A 19,716-nucleotide genomic window follows, 5' to 3' on the forward strand; every position below is an offset into this window, starting at 1 on the left:
CAGAATTTTCCACGAATCTTTACAATGTAAATAAAAAGGAAATATACATGGTATTAATGAAAGTGTGTGGATCTGTAGGTGCTCAAGCAATAAACCATTTAATGAACAATCACTAAAAAATTTGGATATGTTTTTACATTTCCCCTGATTTAAAAAAAAAAAAAAAGGGATTAAACATACCCCCACCCTTGACTCCTAGGTATTTACTGAAGAGAGATTAAAAACTCATGTCCACAAAATGACTTGTAAAACAATGTTCATGGCATCAATTAGAAACAATCCAAATGAAAATCACCACTAACATTGAATATCACAAACTGTGATATGTTCATACCACAGGATACCTGGTGAACAACAAAGAAGAAAACAATTACTGGATGCGTCTCAAAAACATTTTGATTGAAAAAAGAGTGTATACTGTATGTGAAGGTCCAGAACAGGCAGAACTAGCCTGTGGCGCTAGAGGTCTGAGCAGTAGCTCCCTCTGGAAGCACAGAGGGAGGGGATCTGCTGCAGAGGAGATGAGGGAGCGTTCCAGGGTGATCTGAAATAGTCTGTATCTTGACTGGGGTGTTGTTACATGGATGTATAATTTCTCAAAACTCACTGAACTATAAAACACCTTTTATTATGTGTAAACTATACCACAATTTACCCCCCAAAAAAGAAAAAAATATTTCAAGGCAGTAGGTATTTTGCATTCACCTGAACTTATTAACCAACAAATAATTACAGAAAAGTAAGGATACGCAGCATGGAAAATGCAAAACTATAAGCCCTTATAAAGTCTGCAGTCTCACCAGGGAGGTCACTCTAGCAAAGAGAGCACAGTAAGAAAACACACAGCAGTAAACCATTTTTTGTTAAACCAGTGGGCTAGAACACGTATGCAAACAAACCTTATGGAGGATGCTGGCTTACTCATAAAGCATTTGGAATGCAAGAAAAATTCCAAAGTTCTCCTACTTTAAGGTACATAAGAATCTACTGAGGTGCTTGTTAAATTATACTCTAATTCCAGAGATTCTAACTCCAAAGGTCTGTGGTGGCACCCAGGAAATCTTTGTGTTGACCATGCACGCGCGATGCCTCTGACAAAAAGCCACGTTCTGAGAAACACTACAAATGCAATCAACGATGTGGCCTCTTTGGGGGACACTGAAGGGAAGAACATGGCTGGGCACTGAAACTATATTAGGATAGATTTTCCCAAAACATTTTTCAGAGACTCTAGTCTTCCCAGATGTTCTGTGAGTAAATCTGGCAAAAGCTGAATGTTGCTGTCATGCTAGCAAAGCAAAAACTCTCGAGAAGGGCTGAAGAAATCTGTTTGATTGGTTTAACCCAGGGTTTCCCAGAGTCATTTGATCAGAGAACCCCTTTTCCTTTTAATTAACACCTACTGACGCACCACTGCACAAACTCTGGAAAATGATGCATGGAGTACTGAGAAAATTAAGGCAAAATAAATTGAGTGGGGCAGTACTATTGGCAACCACAGAAAGCAAGCAACGTTGAGACCTGAAATGGAAGGCAAAGGAAGCCAATAAAAATTCCTGAGCAGGAACATCATGACAACAATGTTTAATTAAGAATGACTGGTCTGGCTCCCATGGAACAGACTATTAGAGAACATCTAAATTTAACTAGGCAAAAGTAATACACTGAAACTCTCTCTGAAATGTTCTGATTTCGGTAAGAACTCAATATGCTAATAAGTATATTGAACCTGAAAACCCCTTGTCAAACTGCTACTAAATCTGACTTATGGACACCCCTTATGTCCTTACCCCAAAAGTCTAACTGGCATTTGTAAAAAGACCTGTGTTGTCGGGAAACTGGCTGGAAGTGTGACAGTTGGTAAACGGATTACCTTTTCTACTTCTAGCTTTGCAGGTGCGAAATCTTCATCAAGCGCTAAGCACTGAAGAAACAGTTGTAAGGCATCACCTAAAAAACCAGCATCGTGGAGGACTTTTCCTTTCCTGAAGTAGACCTTCAATAAAAGCACACATAACCAACTTTTATAGATAGAACTGTTTTCTGAAACATCAATATCACGTAAGGTTAAAAAAAAATAAGTTCCGCTTGAAAATGTTCATTTTGAAACTCTGAATGACTCTCAGGAGCCCAGAGCACTTTAAAGGCACATTTACACCCTACCCGGGAGAGGCACCTATGATTAGGAGGTCCAGAAAATGACTCCAAAGCCACATTTCTAATTATATCCCATCAATGGTAAGTCCAGAGGGTTCTTTCCTGTTTAATGGTTTTAAGAGCTTCCCTGGTGGCTCAGTTGGCAAAAGAGTTGCAGGAGACCTGGGTTCGATCCTTGAGTTGGGAAGATCCCCTGGAGGAGGGCATGGCAACCCACTCTAGTATTCTTGCCTGTAGAATCCCATGGACAGAGGAGCCTGGTGGGCTACGGCCCATGGGGTCTCACAAGAGTCAGACATGACTTAGCGACTAAACCACTGCTGCCACCAAAACTGTCTGTACAAATCATTTCCCCTCGTATTCTTAACACTGATTTGACTTGTACCAACTGGTCATGTCATCATGAGATTCTGAATCATTTTCTTTATTAATTTATAAATTTTAGCGCATCCCTACTATATAGTCCTCAAAGGCATAGCTTTGAATGCAGAAAAAAGTCACATTAAAAGATGACTTTTAACTTAAATAACATATATGGGAGATGGACTGATTTGCCTTGACAGTACTGGTAAAAAGGAGAATTCGTAAACTGATTTTCTATAATATATACATGCTGCAAATCTTTTTTCAAAAGAGCATGGGCAAGGCCCCCATCTACCGTATTAAACGGCTGCCTCATCACCCAGTTCCCATCACAATGCCTCAGACAACTGTTCAGCCACAGAACCTCTTCCCTCTCCATTAATAAACCTCCTCCACTGATAACCTCTTTGCGTCCATCTCCGCAATAGCACCAGGTGTACGTCTATGAGGAAATGCTGTATATTAAAGTCTTTTTTTTTTTTCCCCTGTGCCTCGAATTCTATTTGTTCTCTAGTTAGGAAACAAACGTTTCTTATAGTTTAAAAAACTGTCAGATGATATGCATCCACTCAAAATATTGACCTTAGATTTCTAGAACTATTTTATATATTTAAAAGAAATCGCCCAATCCATTTCGTTGTAACTTACAATCATAACTGAAATTCATATTCCCTACGGTTGAAATTTTTAAATGTATGCAAATGTAAAACAGTAATTTTACCTCAGGCCAATTTGGCAGTTGAAAGAGAACTGCATTTAAATCTTCTATGGCTGCTTTAAACTCTTGGAGACCGGCATACGATTCAGCTCTGTAGATTTTCAGAGTCAAGTCGCTGGGCTCTGAAATCAATGTTATGAAGGTTTGATTATTTTTAAAAGACAACTGTATAATCCACGGAAACATCATACTAGAGTAAGAAGTGACTCAGCGATTCTAGTCAATAACCACTGAAGCAAAGGCAGTGAACCAAGCACAGTACAGGTACAAGCCACTGGCATCCTGACATTTCGCTAAGTTACAGCAAATCCTTGTGATCAGATTATTTTAGTGGAGGAAACTGATTTCTTTAAAAAACTGAAAATAATTTCATAATATGATCACCCCTAAGAAACTGAATGTTTTCCCAACATAGGTAAAGATTTAGAAGATGTAGCTTAGATGTTTAGAAGATCTATCTTTTTGTGGTAAATCTTTTTTATACCTGATTTTGAAATCTTTATAAATGACTACATGTGTAACTACTGCACATGGAATTCCCATAGTTTCAAAGACTGACCAAAGCACTATCTTATGAGGACACGGTGGTCCTGTTTCTGGAGGAAACGGGTTGACAAGAGTCAGGTTTCTTAAGAGGGAAAAATTTTTAAATTCCTGCCATTAATAAGAACAGGATTGGATGGTCCCAGAATGATTTAATTTCAAATATTTGAGGGTAAAAAGCTTTAGGTGATAATTTCACTATGCTTTCTGTCTCTATTTGAGAAACCAAACTAGTATCCAAAGGCACTAAAAATTTCAGACACTTAAGTTGGTTCATTTATGATACTGTAATCAATTACTACAGGTCATGTGGAATCTAGAAAAATGGTACAAATGACCCTATTTTTGTACAGACTCAGACATAGAGAATGGACATATGGACGCCAGAGGGGAGAAAGGGAGGGTGGGACAAATTGAGAGATCAGGACTGACAAATATAAACTACCATGTGTGAAGCTGCTAGAGGGAACCTGCTGAGTAGCACAGGGAACTCAGCTCGGTGCTCTGTAATGACCGAGATGGGCTGGAGGCAGGTCCAAGAAGGAAAGGATTTTGTATACTTATAGCTGCTTCACTTCATTGTATAGCAGAAACACAACACTGTAAAGCAATTATATTCCAATAAAAAAAAGGTTTAAAAAAAATTACTACAGGTACAAAGATTCTGAAACTGAAGTCTAAGCCAGAAATCAATTTTCAGTATCTACAGATGACATTAACTTGACTCTTCTTTTTAAAGCTATTATTCACCTTTAAAGGCTTCCAAAATGTATGCTTATAAGCTAAAGCATTCATTGTGGGAAGGGCATAAAGACCTTATCGCCCACCATCCTGGGCAAACAAAACAAAAACTATAATAAAACTCCTTAATAGCTTCCTGGTTTACTCTAGTTTTTAAATGATTGATTTTTTACAGATAACTCTCGATTTAAAAATTAATTACACAGGCCTTTTCCAGTTGCTTGTACTTGAGAACTCAAACTGTTACCTCAAATTTATACCGATGAAAAAATTTTAAGAATAAAATTAGTATTTCATGAAAATATTTCTTACTTCCTAAGCAGAAAAAGACATGTCTGGAACATTTCATCTATTGTTTCTTAAAGCAATATAATTGTAAATCATTATCTGAACAAAAACTCATAGAAACAGAAAGCTCCGTGTGATGAATCAATCAAGAATGATGAGTCTCAGCACCAAGCCAGATAGACGCTGGAGGGGTTTCAAAGACGTTACTTTCTCCTTGTCTCTGAGGAGCTTACAGTCACGTTAGGAAAGCCTATTTTCTTGTGAAATGGCACCACGTGGTCCTGACGGGACAAGCACAACCAGAGTTCGGGAAACGGAGCAGCGGGTGCCCAGCCGGTCCAAGGAGTGGTCACCACAGCAGCGTCCAGCTCCCTGAGCTGGAGAGGATGGGGACCACGTGGGGCACAGCTGGGGTCCTGCCAACAGCACCCCTGGGACCCACCTGTGCTCCGGCACCTCCAGAGAGAGGGGGTTCAGTCACAACAGGCAGCCCCCTCTGCACTCGGATGCCTTACTGGACTGTTTTTCTTCTCACGTGTTTCCTTTACAGCAGGTCCCCCCGCACGACCCTGGAGGCAGTGCCCACGGGCACCCCGTGAGTACCGTACCCTCTGATCAAGGTCTTTACCGCTCGGGGCTGCCCTTGACGCAGCTTCCCCAGGGCAGCACTGCGGGAAAGGGCTGGGAAGACCTCCGTCTTTACAGCGCCGGTCAGTGCACCATGCCTCTCCCCTCTGGCGGACACAAACAAGGAGCTCAAGCTACCCACACTCCCTGGAAAGCTGGTGTCTACTGGGATGAGAAGCATGGTGGACCCGTGAAGGAGACAACAGGAGGGTCAGATCTTAAAACTCTTGTTCCCCAAATCCCTGCAGGTTCTGCTCTTACTGAGCATTTCACATGCCAATGGAATAGTGATTCTGAGTGACTGTTGGGGAGGGGGGAAGCAGCATCAGTTGAGTTCAAACTCCCAGAACATTATTAAAGAGATTAGGGCCACCCCACTTGTTTCCTTCAAGTCCTTGCTAATTAAAAAAAAAAAAAACACAAAACAACCAAAGCATGATTGAGGCCCTCTGAATAGTATGAGGATACAGAACATCTGCCCTATGTGTCCGCCTGTGGGAAAGGCAACTGCGGGAAAAATGCCATCAGCCAGGCTGTGTCACTAACTCAAGTGTTTAACAGGCGACAGATATTTACTGTCTGCTCCGTTCCGGGCCCCGCGGACCCCGGGATGAACTAATCACCTCACTGCAAGAGCCACCAGGGAGGGCCCGCCTCTCAGTCCACGGCTCCAGATATGCAGTGCCTGGGACATCATGGACTTGGTTTGTTGAAAAAATGCAGAAATACAAAGATGTGTCAGGGCCGAGTATACTGGGCAGGATTTAATTCCTACCTCTCCTTTTTTCACCCTACCTCCAGCTGCATCAAATTTCCAACAGCCAGCTGTGCTTTTCCTCAGGCTCAGTACACTTCCCACACTTCTAGCACCCCCAAAAGGATATGTGTGCTGTATTCTGTTAGTAACACTGACTGTCCAAATCAAACCTTTACCACAGGCAGTTTTACCTCCTCCAGCATTTCCCCAATCCATCCCTTTTCCAATCCAATTGCTAATAACAACATTTTGAAAGCTAAAATTAAGCTAAGACTATTGTAACAGCTTGCTAACTGCACACCCTGCCTCCAATTTTACCTATATCCTCACCATCCACAGATATAGTTATTTAGCACAACATCCAAGTTCCTGCGTGCCTGGGTTCTGCCCATCTCTCCAGCCTTATTTCCCATCAATATGAACCTCTCAGTGAGTCCCAACAGGACCTAGCTACTCACTCAGCCCCATGCACGCCCTTTTCTACTTCATGCCTCCTTCCTTTTCACAGAGCTTCCTCCTTGTGAGACCACCCCTACCCAGCTCCCCTCTGTCTGGACACCTTTTTCTGATCCAATAAGACTCAGCTCACCAACCTCTTCTCCAAGATGCTCTCCTTTGCATCTACTGCCACTTGGCATTCCAGAAGGATTCAGAGCCTGAAAGCCAGACAGCCTGGCTTCAACTTCTGCTCCTCCACTCACTCACTGTGAACTGGGGCAAATTACCTCTGTACCTCAGTTTCCTCAAAAAAAAAAAAATCTGAGTTTTTTCCCACCTATGGTCAGTTAATCTACAACAAAGGAGGCAAGACTATACAGTGGAGAAAAGACAGTCTCTTTAATAAACAGTGCTGGGAAAACTGGACAGCTACGTGTTAAAAATGAAATTAGAACACCATACATAAAAATAAGCTCAAAATGAATTAAAGACCTAAATGTAAAGCTTCACAGACAAGCAAAGGATAAGAGAATTCAGCACCACCAAAGCAGCTGTACAACAAATGTTAAAGGAACTTCTCTAGGTGGGAAACACAAGAGAAGGAAAAAACCCACGAACATACACATTGATAATTACCTTGAATGTAAATGGTTTAAATGCTCTAACCAAAAGACAAGGGCTAGGTGAATAGATAAAAACACAAGATCCATATATATGTTGTATACAAGAGACCCACTTTAGACCTAGGGACACATATAGACTGAAAGTGAGGGGATGGAAAAAGATATTCCATGCAAATAGGAATCAAAAGCAATACTCATATCAGGTAAAACAGACTTTAAAATAAAGACTGTTACAAGAGATAAGAAAGGATACTACAGAATGATCAAGGGACCAATTCAAGAAGAAGATACAACAATTATAAATATTTATGCATCCAATATAGAAGCACCTCAATACATAAGGTAAGTGCTAACAGCCATAAAAGGGGTAATCGACAGTAACACAATACTGTGGGACTTTAACACCCCACTTACACCAATGGACAGATCACCCAGATAGAAAATAAATAGAGAAACACAAACTTTAAATGACACAACAGACCAGATAGACTTAATTGCTATTTATAGGACATTCTGGGGCTTCCCTGAATGCAGACAGTAAAGAATCTGCCTGCAATGTGGGAGACCTGGGTTCGATCCCTGGGTTGGAAAGATGCCCTGGTAGAAGGCATGGCAACCCACTCCAGTATTCTTGCCTGGAAAATCCGCATGGACAGAAAAGCCTGGCGGACTGAAGTCCATGGGGTGGCAAAGAGTCAGACACGACTGAGCGACTAAGCACAGCACAGGACATTCCACCCGAAAACAGTAGAATACAGATTCTTCTCAAGTGCACACAGAACATTCCCCAGGATAGATCACATCCTGGGTCACAAATCAGGACTAAGGAAATTTAAGAAAACTGAAATAGTATCAAGTATCTTTTCCAACCACAATGTTACGAGATTAGAAATCAATTACAGGGAAAAAATGAGAAATTACATCTGACACTTCAAAAGAACTGTAAAAAACAATAAAACACAAACACAGAGGCTAAATAGCGTGCTGCCAATAACCTAGAGATCACTAAAGAAATCAAAGGAAAAAAAATACACAGAAACAAATGACAAAGAAAACACAATGGGGTTTTTCTGGTGGCTCAGTGGTAAAGAATGCACCTGCCAATGCAGGAGACATGAGTTTGAGTCCTGGTCTGGGATCCCACCTGCCCCGCAGCAACTAAGCCAGTGCGCCACAACTACTGAAGCCCTGCATCTAGCACCTGTGCTCCATAACAAGAGAAGCAACCACAATTAGAAGCCTGTCCACTGCAACTAGAGAGCAGGCCCCACTGGCTGCAACTAGAGAAAAAGCCTGCGCAGCAATGAAGCCCCAGCACAACCCCCTCCCCCGAAAAAAAACCCACAATGATCCACAACTTATGGGACGCAGCAAAAACAGTTCAAACAGTTCTAACAATCTCACCTTAAGAAACAAGAAAAATCTCAAACAGTCTAACCTTACATCTAATGCAACCAGAGAACGAAGGACAAAGAAAACCCAAAGTCAATAGGAAAGAAATCATAAAGATCAGAGCAGAAATAAATAGAAAAGAGGAAAATAATAGCAATCAATAAAACTAAATGTTGGTTACCTAAGAAGATAAAATTGATAAACCTTTAGCTTTAGCCAGATTCAAAGAAAAAAAGGGAGAGGACTCAAATAATAAAATCAAATGAAAAATGAGAAATAACATCTGACACTGCAGAAATACAATGATCATAACAGACTACTACAAGCATCTATATGCCAATAAAATGGGACAACCTGGAAGAAAAGGACAAATTCTTAAAAAGATACAACTTTTCAAAACTGAATGAGGAAGAATTTGGAAGTATAAACAGACCAACCACAGGTGACGAAATTCAAACTGTAATTAAAAATGTTCCAACAAACAAAGTCCAGGACCAGACGGTTTCACAGACCAATTCTATCATTTATTTAGGGAACTAACACCCATCCTGCTCAAACTCGTCCAAAAAAATGCAGAGGGAATTCGTTCCATGAGGCCACAATCATCCTGATAACAAAACCAGAAAAAGATATCACAAAAAAAAGAAAATTACAAACCAGCATCACTGATGAACATAAATGCAAAAATCCTCAACAAAATACTAGCAAACAGAATCCAACAACACATTAATCAAACACCATGATCAAGTGGGATCTATCCCATGAATGCAAAGATTCTTCAAAATATACACATCAATATGATACTCCATATTAACAAATTAAGGAATTATAAAAAAACCATATGATCATCTCAATAGATGCAGGAAAAACTTCTGACAAAATCCAACATCCGTTTATGATAAAAACGTTCCGGAAAGTGGGCACAGAGGGAACAGACATCAGCATAATGAAGGCCATGTACGACAGACCACAGCAAACATCACTCTCAGTGGTGAAAACTAAAAGCAGTTCCTCTATGATCAGCAACAAGACAAGAGTGTCTGCTTTCACCATTATTATTCAACGTAGTTTTAGAAGTCCTAGCCACGGCAATCAGAGAAAAAGAAATAAAGGGAGTACAAACTGGAAAAGAAGAAGTAAAACTTTCACTGTCTGCAAATTCCATCATACTATACACAGAAAACCCTGAAGATGCCACTAAAAAAATACTAGAGCTAATCAATGAATTTGGTAAAGCTGCAGGATACAACATTAATGCACAGAAATCTCCTGCATTCCTATGTACTAATAACAAAAGATCTGAAAGAGAAACTAAAGGAAACAATCCCACTTACCATTGAAACAAAAAGAATATAATACGCAGGAATAAACCTACCTATAGAGACAAAAGGCCTGTACTCAGAAAACTATAAAACACTGATGACAAAAGAAATCAAAGATGACACAAACAGATGGAGAAATATACCATGTTCCTGGACTAGAAGAATCAATACTGTGAAAATGATTATACCACCCAAAGCAATCTACAGATTCAATGCAATCCGTATCAAATTCCCAATGGAATTCTTTACAGATTTAGAACAAAAAAATTTACAACTTGCATGAAAACACAAAAGACCCCAAATAGCCAAAGCAAGCCTGAGAAAGGAAAATGGAGAGACATCAAAAGCAGAGACATCATTTTGCTGCAGAGTCAAAGCTATGGTTTTTCCAGTAGTTGTGTACCAATACGAGAGCTGGACCATAAAACAAGTCTGAGTGCCAAAGAACTGATGCTTTCAAACTGTGGTGTTGGAGAAGACTCTTGAGAGTCCCTTGGACTGTAAGATCAAACCACTCAATCCTAAAGGAGATCAACTCTCAGTATTCATTGGAAGGACTGATGCTGAAGCTCTAATACTTTGGCCACTTGATGCAAACAGCCAACTCATTGGAAAAGACCCTAGTGCTAGGAAAGATTGGGGGCATGAGGAGAAGGGGGTGACAGAGGATGAGATGGTTGGATGGCATCTCTGACTCGATGGACGTGAATTTGAGCAAACACTGGGAGGCAGTGAAGGACAGAGAAGCCTGGTGTGCTACAGTCCATGGGATCACAAAAAGTTGACTGAGTGATTGAAAAACAGGAACAACAACATGCAGCTCAATATCAAAACATCAGCCCAATCAAAAATGGCTGGAAGACTTAAACAGACATCTTTCCAAAGAGACATACAGATGGGCAAGAGGCCGTGAAAAGACACTTAATATCACCAATTAATAGAGAAATGCAAATCAAAACTACAATAAAGTATCAGTTCTTACCAGTCAGAATGGCCATCATCAAAAAATCTACAAACATTGATTAGCTCTAGTAATTCCATTCACCACTGCAACGAAAAGAATAAAATACTTAAGAATATATCTACCTAAAGAAACAAAAGACCTATATATAGAAAACGATAAAACACTGATGAAACAAATCAAAGAGGACACAAATAGATGGAGAAATATACCATGTTCATGGATCGGGAGAATCAATATAGTGAAAATGAGTATACTACCCAAAACAATCTATAGATTCAATGGAATCCTTATCAAGCTACCAACAGTATTTTTCAGAAACCTGGAACAAATAATTTCACAATTTGTATGGAAATACGAAAAACCTCGAATAGCCAAAGCAATCTCGAGAAAGAAGAATGGAACTGGAGGAATCAACCTGCTTGACTTCAGTCTCTACTACAAAGCCACAGTCATCAAGACAGTATGGTACTGGCACAAAGACAGAAATATAGATCAATGGAACAAAATAGAAAGCCCAGAGATAAATTCACGCACCTACGGACACCTTATCTTTGACAAAGGGCAAGAATGTACAATGGAGAAAAGACAATCTCTTTAACAAGTGGTGCTGGGAAAACTGGTCAACCACTTGTAAAAGAATAAAATAGAACACTTTCTAACACCATCAGTTCAGTTCAGTTCAGTTGCTCAGTTGTGTCCAACTCTTTCTGACCCCATGAATCGCAGCACACCAGGCCTCCCTGTCCATCACCAACTCTCAGAGTTCACTCAAACCCATGTCCATCAAGTCGGTGAGGCCATCCAGCCATCTCATTCTCTGTCGTCCCCTTCTCCTCCTGCCCCCAATCCCTCCCAGCATCAGTCTTTTCCAGTCAGTCAACTCGTCGCATGAGGTGGCTAAAGTACTGGAGTTTCAGCTTTAGCATCAGTCCTTCCAATGAACACCCAGGACTGATCTCCTTTAGAATGGACTAGTCGGGGGGGGGGGGGGTTTGCAGTCCAAGGGACTCTCAAGAGTCTTCTCCAACACCACAGTTCAAAAGCATCAATTCTTCAGCGATCAGCTTTCTTCACGGTCCAAATCTCACATCCATACATGACCACGGGAAAAACCATAGCCTTGACTAGACGAACCTTTGTTGGTAAAGTAATGTCTCTACTTTTTAATATGCTATCATATTAACTTTCATAACTTTCCTTCCAAGGAGTAAGCGTCTTTTAATTTCATGGCTGCAATCAGCATCTGCAGTGATTTTGGAGCCCAGAAAAATAAAGTCTGACACTGTTTCCACTGTTTCCCCATCTATTTGCCATGAAGTGATGGGACCAGATGCCATGATCTTTGTTTTCTGAATGTTGAGTTTTAAGCCAACTTTTTCACTCTCCTCTTTCAATTTCATTAAGTGGCTTTTTTGTTCCTCTTCACTTTCTGCCATAAGGGTGGTGTCATCTGCATATCTGAGGTTATTGATATTTCTCCCAGCAATCTTGATCCCAGCTTGCGCTTCCTCCAGCCTAGCATTTCTCATGATGTACTCTGCATAGAAGTTAAATAAGCAGGGTGACAATATACAGCCTTGATATACTCCTTTTCCTATTTGGAACCAGTCTGTTGCTCCATGTCCAGTTCTAACTGTTGCTTCCTGACCTGCACACAGGTTTCTCAAGAGGCAGGTCAGGTGGTCTGGTATTCCCATCTCTTTAAGAATTTTCCACAGTTTATTGGGATCCACACAGTCAAAGGCTTTGGCATAGTCAATCAAGCAGAAATACATGTTTTTCTGGAACTCTCTTGCTTTTTCCATGATCCAGTGGATGTTTGAAATTTGATCTCTGGTTCCTTTGCCTTTTCCAAAACCAGCTTGAACACCTGGAAGTTCACGGTTCACCTATTGCTGAAGCCTGGCTTAGAGAATTTTGACCATGGCTTTACTAGTGTGTGAGATGAGTGCAATTGTACGGTAGTTTGAGCATTCTTTGGCATTGCCTTTCTTTGGGATTGGAATGAAAACTGACCTTTTTCAGTCCTGTGGCCATTGCTGAGTTTTCCAAATGTGCTGGCATATTGAGTGCATCACTTTCACAGCATCATCGTTCAGGATTTGAAATAGCTCAACTGGAATTCCATCACCTCCACTAGCTTTGTTCATAGTGATGCTTTCTAAGGCCTACTTAACTTCACAATCCAAGATGTCTGGTTCTAGGTGAGTTATCACACCATTGTGATTATCTTGGTCATGAAGATCTTTTTTGTACAGTTCTTTTGTGTATTCTTGCCACCTCTTCTTAATATCTTCTGCTTCTGTTAGGTCCATACCATTTCTGTCCTTTATTGAGCCCATCTTTGCATGAAACGTTCCCTTGGTATCTCTAATTTTCTTGAAGAGATCTCTAGTCTTTCCTATTCTGTTGTTTTTCTCTATTTCTTTGCACTGATCACTGAGGAAGGCTTTCTTATCTCTCCTTGCTATTCTTTGGAACTCTGCATTCAGATGCTTATATCTTTCCTTTTCTCCTTTGCTTTTCGCCTCTCTTCTTTTCACAGCTATTTGTAAGGCCTCCCTAAACAGCCATTTTGCTTTTTTCCTTTTCTTTTCCATGTGGATGGTCTTGATCCCTGTCTCCTGTACAATGTCATGAACCTCCATCCATAGTTCATTACCATACACAAAAATAAATTCAAAATGGATTAACGATCTAAACATAAGACCAGAAACTATAAAACTCCTAGAGGAAAACATAGGCAAAACACTCTCCAACATAAACCACAGTAGGATCCTCTATGACCCACCTGCCAGAATACTGGAAATAAAAGCAAAAATAAATAAATGGGACCTAATTAAAAGCTTCTGCACAGCAAAGGAAACTATGAGCAAGGTGAAAAGACAGCCTTCAGAATGGGAGAAAATAATAACAATTGAAGCAACTGACAATGAATCAATCTCAAAAATATACAAGCAACTCCTTCAGCTCAATTCCAGAAAAATAAACAACCCAATCAAAAAGTGGGCCAAAGAACTAAACAGACATTTCCCCAAAGAACACATACAGATGGTTAACAATCACATGAAAAGATGCTCAACATCACTCATTATCAGAGAAATGCAAATCAAAACCACAATGAGGTACCATTTTATGCCAGTCAGAATGGCTGCTATCCAAAAGTCTATAAGTAAATGCTGGAGAGGGTGTGGAGAAAAGGGAATCCTCTTACACTGTTGGTGGGAATGCAAACTAGTACAGCCACTATGGAAAACAGTGTGGAGATTACTTAAAAAACCGATAATGGAACTGCCATATGACCCAGAAATCCCACTGCTGGGCATATATACCGAGGATGTATGAAAATTGAAAGAGAATTGAAAGAGACACATGTACCCATATGTTCATCGCAGTACTGTTTATAATAGCCAGGACATGGAAGCAATCTAGATGTCCATCAGCAGATGAATGGCTAAGAAAGCTGTGGTACATACACACAATGGAATATTATTCATCCATTAAAAAGAATACATTTGAATCCGTTCTAATGAGGTGGATGAAACTGCAGCCTATTATACAGAGTGAAGTAAGCCAGAAAGAAAAACACCAATACAGTATACTAACGCATATATATGGAATTTAGAAAGAAGGTAACGATAACCTTGTATGTGAGACAGCGAAAGAGACACAGATTATAGAACAGTCTTCTGGACTCTGCGGGAGAGGGCGAGGGTGGGATGATATGGGAGAATGGCATTGAAACATTTAAATTATCACATGTGAAACAAATCGCCAGTCCAGGTTTGATGGCATGCTCGGGGCTGGTGACAGGGTGCTCAGGGCTGGTGCACTGGGATGACCCAGAGGGATGGGATGGGGATGGAGGTGGGAGGGGGGTTCAGGATGGGGAACACATGTACACCCATGGCGCATTCATGTCAATGTATGGCAAATACATTGTATAATGGCAATACAGTATTGTAAAGTAAAAAGAAAAATAATCTACAAACAATAAATGCTAGAGAGGATGCGGAGAATAAGGAACCTTCTTGCTCTGTTGGTGAGAATGTAAACTCATATAGCCACGATAGAGAATTGTATGGAGGTTCTTTAAAAAAACTAAAGCTAGAATTACCGTATGACCCAGCAATCCCACTTCTGGGCATATACCCTGGGAAAACTGTAAGTCAAAAGGACACATGTACCCCAAGGTTCATTGCATCAGTTTTTACAATAGCCAGGACATGGAACCAAAGCAAATGCCCAAAGACAGATGAATGGATAAAGAAGCTATGGTACATATATACAAAGGAATATTACTCAGCCACGAAAAGGAATAGAACTGGGTCACTTGTAGAGGTGTTGATGGACCTAGAGTCTGTCATACAGAGTGAACTCAGAAAGAGAAAAACAAGTATCATGTATTAACGCATATATGTGGAATCTAGAAAAATGGTACAGATGAACCTATATCCAGGGCAGGAATAGAGATGGAGTCATAGATCATGGACATGTGGACATAGAGAAAGGGGAAGGAGAGATGAGTTGGGAGATTCATTTTATTGTACAGAAGAAACTAATATAACACTGTAAAAGAATTATACTCCAATTTAAAAAGAAAAGACCTAAATGTAAGACCTGGTATTAGAAAATTCTCTCAAGAAAACATGGGGAGAAAATACTCTGACATAAATCTCAGCAATATCTTTTTAGATCCGCCTCCCAGAGTAACGAAAATAAAACCAAAAATAAATGGGACCTAATCAAACTCAACCAGTCCATTCTAAAGGAGATCAATCCTGGGTGTTCATTGGAAGGACTGATGCTAAAGCTGAAACTGCAATACTTTGGCCACCTCATGCGATGAGTTGACTCACTGGAAAAAACTCTGATGCTGGGAAAGGTTGGGGGCAGGAGGAGAAGGGGACAACAGGGAATGAGATGGCTGGATGGCATCACCGACTCCGTGGACATGAGCTTCAGTGAACTCTGGGAGTTGGTGATGGACAGGGAGGCCTGGCGTGCTGTGATTCATGGGGTCGCGGTGAGTCGGACACGACTGAGCGACTGAACTGAACTGAATCAAACCCAAAAACTTTTGCACAGTAAAGGAAACCATAAAACAAAAAGACAACCCACAGAATGGGGCTTCCATGGTGGTTCAGTGGTAAAGAATCCACCTGCCAATGCAGAAGACTCAGGTTCAATCCCTGGGTCAGGAAGATCCTCTGGAGGAGGAAATGGCAACCCACTCCAGTATTCTTGCCTGGAAAATCCCATCAACAGAGGAGTCTTGCGGACTACAGTCCATGGGGTCTCAAAGAGTTGGACACGACTGAGCACTCACGTGTGCAAAGAATGGGAGAAAATATCTGCAAATGAAATAACTGACAAAGGATTAATCTTCAAAATCTACAAACAGCTCATGCAGCTCAATGTCAAAACAAATACCACAATCAAAAAATGGGCAGAAGGTCTCAACAGACATTTCCCCAACAAAGACATACAGATGGCCAAGAGGCACATGAAAAGATGCTCAATATGGCTAATTATTAGAGAAATGCAGACCAAAACAACAATGGGATATCACCTCACATCAGTCAGAATGGCCATCATAAAAAACAACAAATGCTGGAGGTGTGGAGAAAAGAGACACTTCCTACACTGTTGGTAGGAATGTACATTGGTACAGCCACTATGAAGAACACCGCCATACTAAAAACAGAATTAACCATATGATTCGGCAATCTCATTCCTTAACATGTACCCAGAGAAAACCAGAATTTGAAAAGATACATGCACCCCAATATTCACTGCAGCACTATTTACAATAGGCAAGACACAAAAGCAAGCTAAATGTCCATCTAAGGTGAATGGATAAAGATGTGGTACATACACACAGTGGAATACTACTCAGCCATAAAAAAGAATGATATAGTGCCATCAGCAGCAACATGGACGGACTCAGAGACTATCATACTAACTAAAGTCAGAAAAAGACAAGAAAATACTATATGATATTGCTCACGTGTGGCATCTAAAAAAAAATGGTACAAATGAACTTATTACAAAACAGATATAGAATCTGCCTGCCAATGAAGGAGACTTGAGTTCAATTTCTGGGCCAGGAAGATCCCCTGGACAGAGGAGCTTGGCGGGCTACAGTCCATGGGGTTGCATAGAGTTGGACACAACTGAGAACTAAACCGCCACCACCCCATTTGAAACAGATAACCAATAAGGACCAACTGTATAGCACGGAGAACTCTGCTCAATATTCTGTAATAAACTAAATGGAAAAGAATTTAAAACAGAATAATACATGTATGTGTATATATATATATATATAGTTGAATCACTTTGCTATATACCTGAAACTAACACACTGTTAACCTAACTCCAATAAAAATTTATTTTTATTCAGAGGATAACTGCTTTAGAATGTCATGTTGGTTTCTGCTGTACAATGAAGAAAACCAGCTAAAGGTGTGCGTATATTCCCTCCCTCTTGGACCTCCCTCCTCCTACCACCCCACCCCTCTAGGCCATCACAGAGCATGTGAATTGAATTTCCTGGCTATACAGCTGCTTCCTGCTAGTCCTCTCTCTGACATATGGTAGAATGCATCTGTCAATGCCCTCTCCTTCCCCCAGTGTCCACAAGTCCGTTCTCAATGTCTGTGTCTCTATTTCTGCCCCGCAGATAGGTTCATTGGTACCGTTTTTCTAGATTCCATATGTATGTGTTAATACACAGTATTTGTTTTTCTGACTTACTTCACTCTGTATAATAGGCCCTAGGTTCATCCACCTCACTACAACTGACTCAAATTCGTTCCTTTTTATGGCTGATAATATAAAAATTAAAAAAAAAAAAAAACTACCCCCAACGGAAGAATTGAACTAATTTTAAATAGACTTTTTAAATGCAAAAATATACACAAAGGAGCAAAGGGTAAGAATTTTAAATATGTGAGATCATTTTTTTTTTAGTTAATACAGTTATTTGGTAACAACAAAAACTATAAACTGTTCTAAATGATCCACAACCTTCAGAACAATCTTATGTGGGTCTAACATTGTTCACATTTTTATAAAGAAACTGATTACGGAGAGTTTAAATATCTTGCCCAAGACCAAACAGCTAGTAAGTGAAGGATTCTAGATGCTCCCTCCAGCCACCTGGATCCAGAGTTCCTGCTGTTCACCTCTGCTAATAACAGGGCTCACAGGGCTACTCAAGAGACAGGCAACATGTGCACAGTACTTAACCAACAGGGCTTGGTACGTTATAAGCTCTATTTAAGTGTCTGCTATTACGACTGTGTTCCACCACTGCATGTGCGTAGCATATATTTAATTATAAAAAAAGGTCTGTTTTTGAGCTCCCTCCATTATTTACCGTCTCTATATCCTCTACTCCTGCTTTGATAAATGTCTGCTGAAGCAGGGGAAATTCACTAAAATCTGTCCCCTTGGGCTCAATTCTTGCCCTCATTCCCTCTTCTCTTCCACATGGTGGTATCATGAGTCCTTGGGTAAATAAAACAACTGAAATAAAATTCTGCTGCACATCTGGGGAAACTAGTTTTAAGTGGTCCAAGGTACCGCATGGGCTGCAGGAAGAGAGTTCTCCGGAGTGGAGACTTCTCATCTGTTTTCTAGTAGGTGATGGGTAGTAAGAGGTGTGTACACATCATTTATCTCATCTTCAAGAAACCTGTTTTGAACAAATGTTATAAAATATTTACCTATAAAATTTGAAAAATATAGAAAATTAAGAACCAAAGATCCTTTTCCTACCACAAAGCAATTCATTAAAATCTGTCGTCTTAAGCTCCTCAATCCATGCTCTCATGAAGTAAGAAATAACCAGCGTTGGCATGTAACCTGTACTTTTTTATCTGTGTGGGTAGATTACATTTTTAATGTATAGTTTTATGAAAGATACCATATATACGGTGTATAATCTGATTTTTTTAGCAATGTGATTATATCCACAAGATACTTAATGGTTGCAAAGGATTCCATTATATACACCATCTATGTTAAATTCCCTATTACTTCTAATTTTTGCTACTACAAAAAGTACTGCAATGAACACCTACCTATAAGCTTCTAAATATCAGCTTATTTCCTTATTTTCTAGAAAGTTGAATGTGTAGAAAGCTATGTAGATATATTATACAAAGTCTTCAATATATTCTGCTCACCTTCCTTTTATAAAATTTTACACTCCCAGAAGCTGTGTATTTTTGTTTCCTAGGAAAATAGGAATGAAGAAGGATGTGCGCTCATCTCCTCCTGTGAGAACACCAAAATCACAACTGGCTGTTGGACCGCCACCAACAGGAGGACACTGGAACCTGCCACAAAAGACACCCCACATCCAAAGACAAAGGAGCAGCCACAGCAAGACGGCAGGAGAGGCACAATCACGATAAAATCAAATCCTGTGCCCACCAGGTGAGTGACCCAAGGACTGGAGAACAGGAAGAACAGTAATACCAAAGAAGGTTCCGAACCCCACATCAGGCTTCTCAGCCTGGGGACCCGACAAAGGGCCTGGGAATCCCCAGGGAATCTGACCTTGAAGGCCAGCAGGATTTGATTACAAGACTTGCACAGGACTGGGGGAAACGGAGACTCCAGCCTTGGAGGGCACGAACCAAACCTTGCGCATACCAAGACTCAGAGGAAAAGAGTAGTGACTCCACGGGAGACTGAACCAAAGCCACCTGCTGGTGATGGAGGGTCTCCTGTGGAGGTGTGGGTCCGCAGGGACTAAGCACAGGGACGTG

General features: G+C 40.5%; 1 protein-coding gene across 2 annotated transcripts in view; it reads right to left on the bottom strand.

Annotated features, from left to right (window-relative positions):
- The window catches only part of LONRF1 (LON peptidase N-terminal domain and ring finger 1), a 62,430-nt gene that overhangs the window by 31,200 nt on the left and 11,514 nt on the right, over positions 1 to 19,716 (bottom strand). For both annotated transcript variants that reach the window (XR_016036520.1, XM_055416526.2), the window contains exons 2-3: positions 3,242 to 3,360; positions 1,874 to 1,996 (exon numbers count right to left, since the gene is read on the bottom strand). Coding sequence is in view for 1 of the 2 variants with exons in the window: in XM_055416526.2 (XP_055272501.2) it covers positions 1,874 to 1,996; positions 3,242 to 3,360 (242 nt within the window). In the remaining variant the exon portion in view is untranslated. The remainder of the gene's footprint in view (positions 1 to 1,873; positions 1,997 to 3,241; positions 3,361 to 19,716) is intronic.

This window comes from Moschus berezovskii, chromosome 26 (assembly GCF_049115385.1).
Source record: "Moschus berezovskii isolate FMDL1 chromosome 26, NW_MosBer_1.0, whole genome shotgun sequence".
In the NCBI taxonomy this organism is placed as follows: Eukaryota; Metazoa; Chordata; class Mammalia; order Artiodactyla; family Moschidae; genus Moschus; species Moschus berezovskii.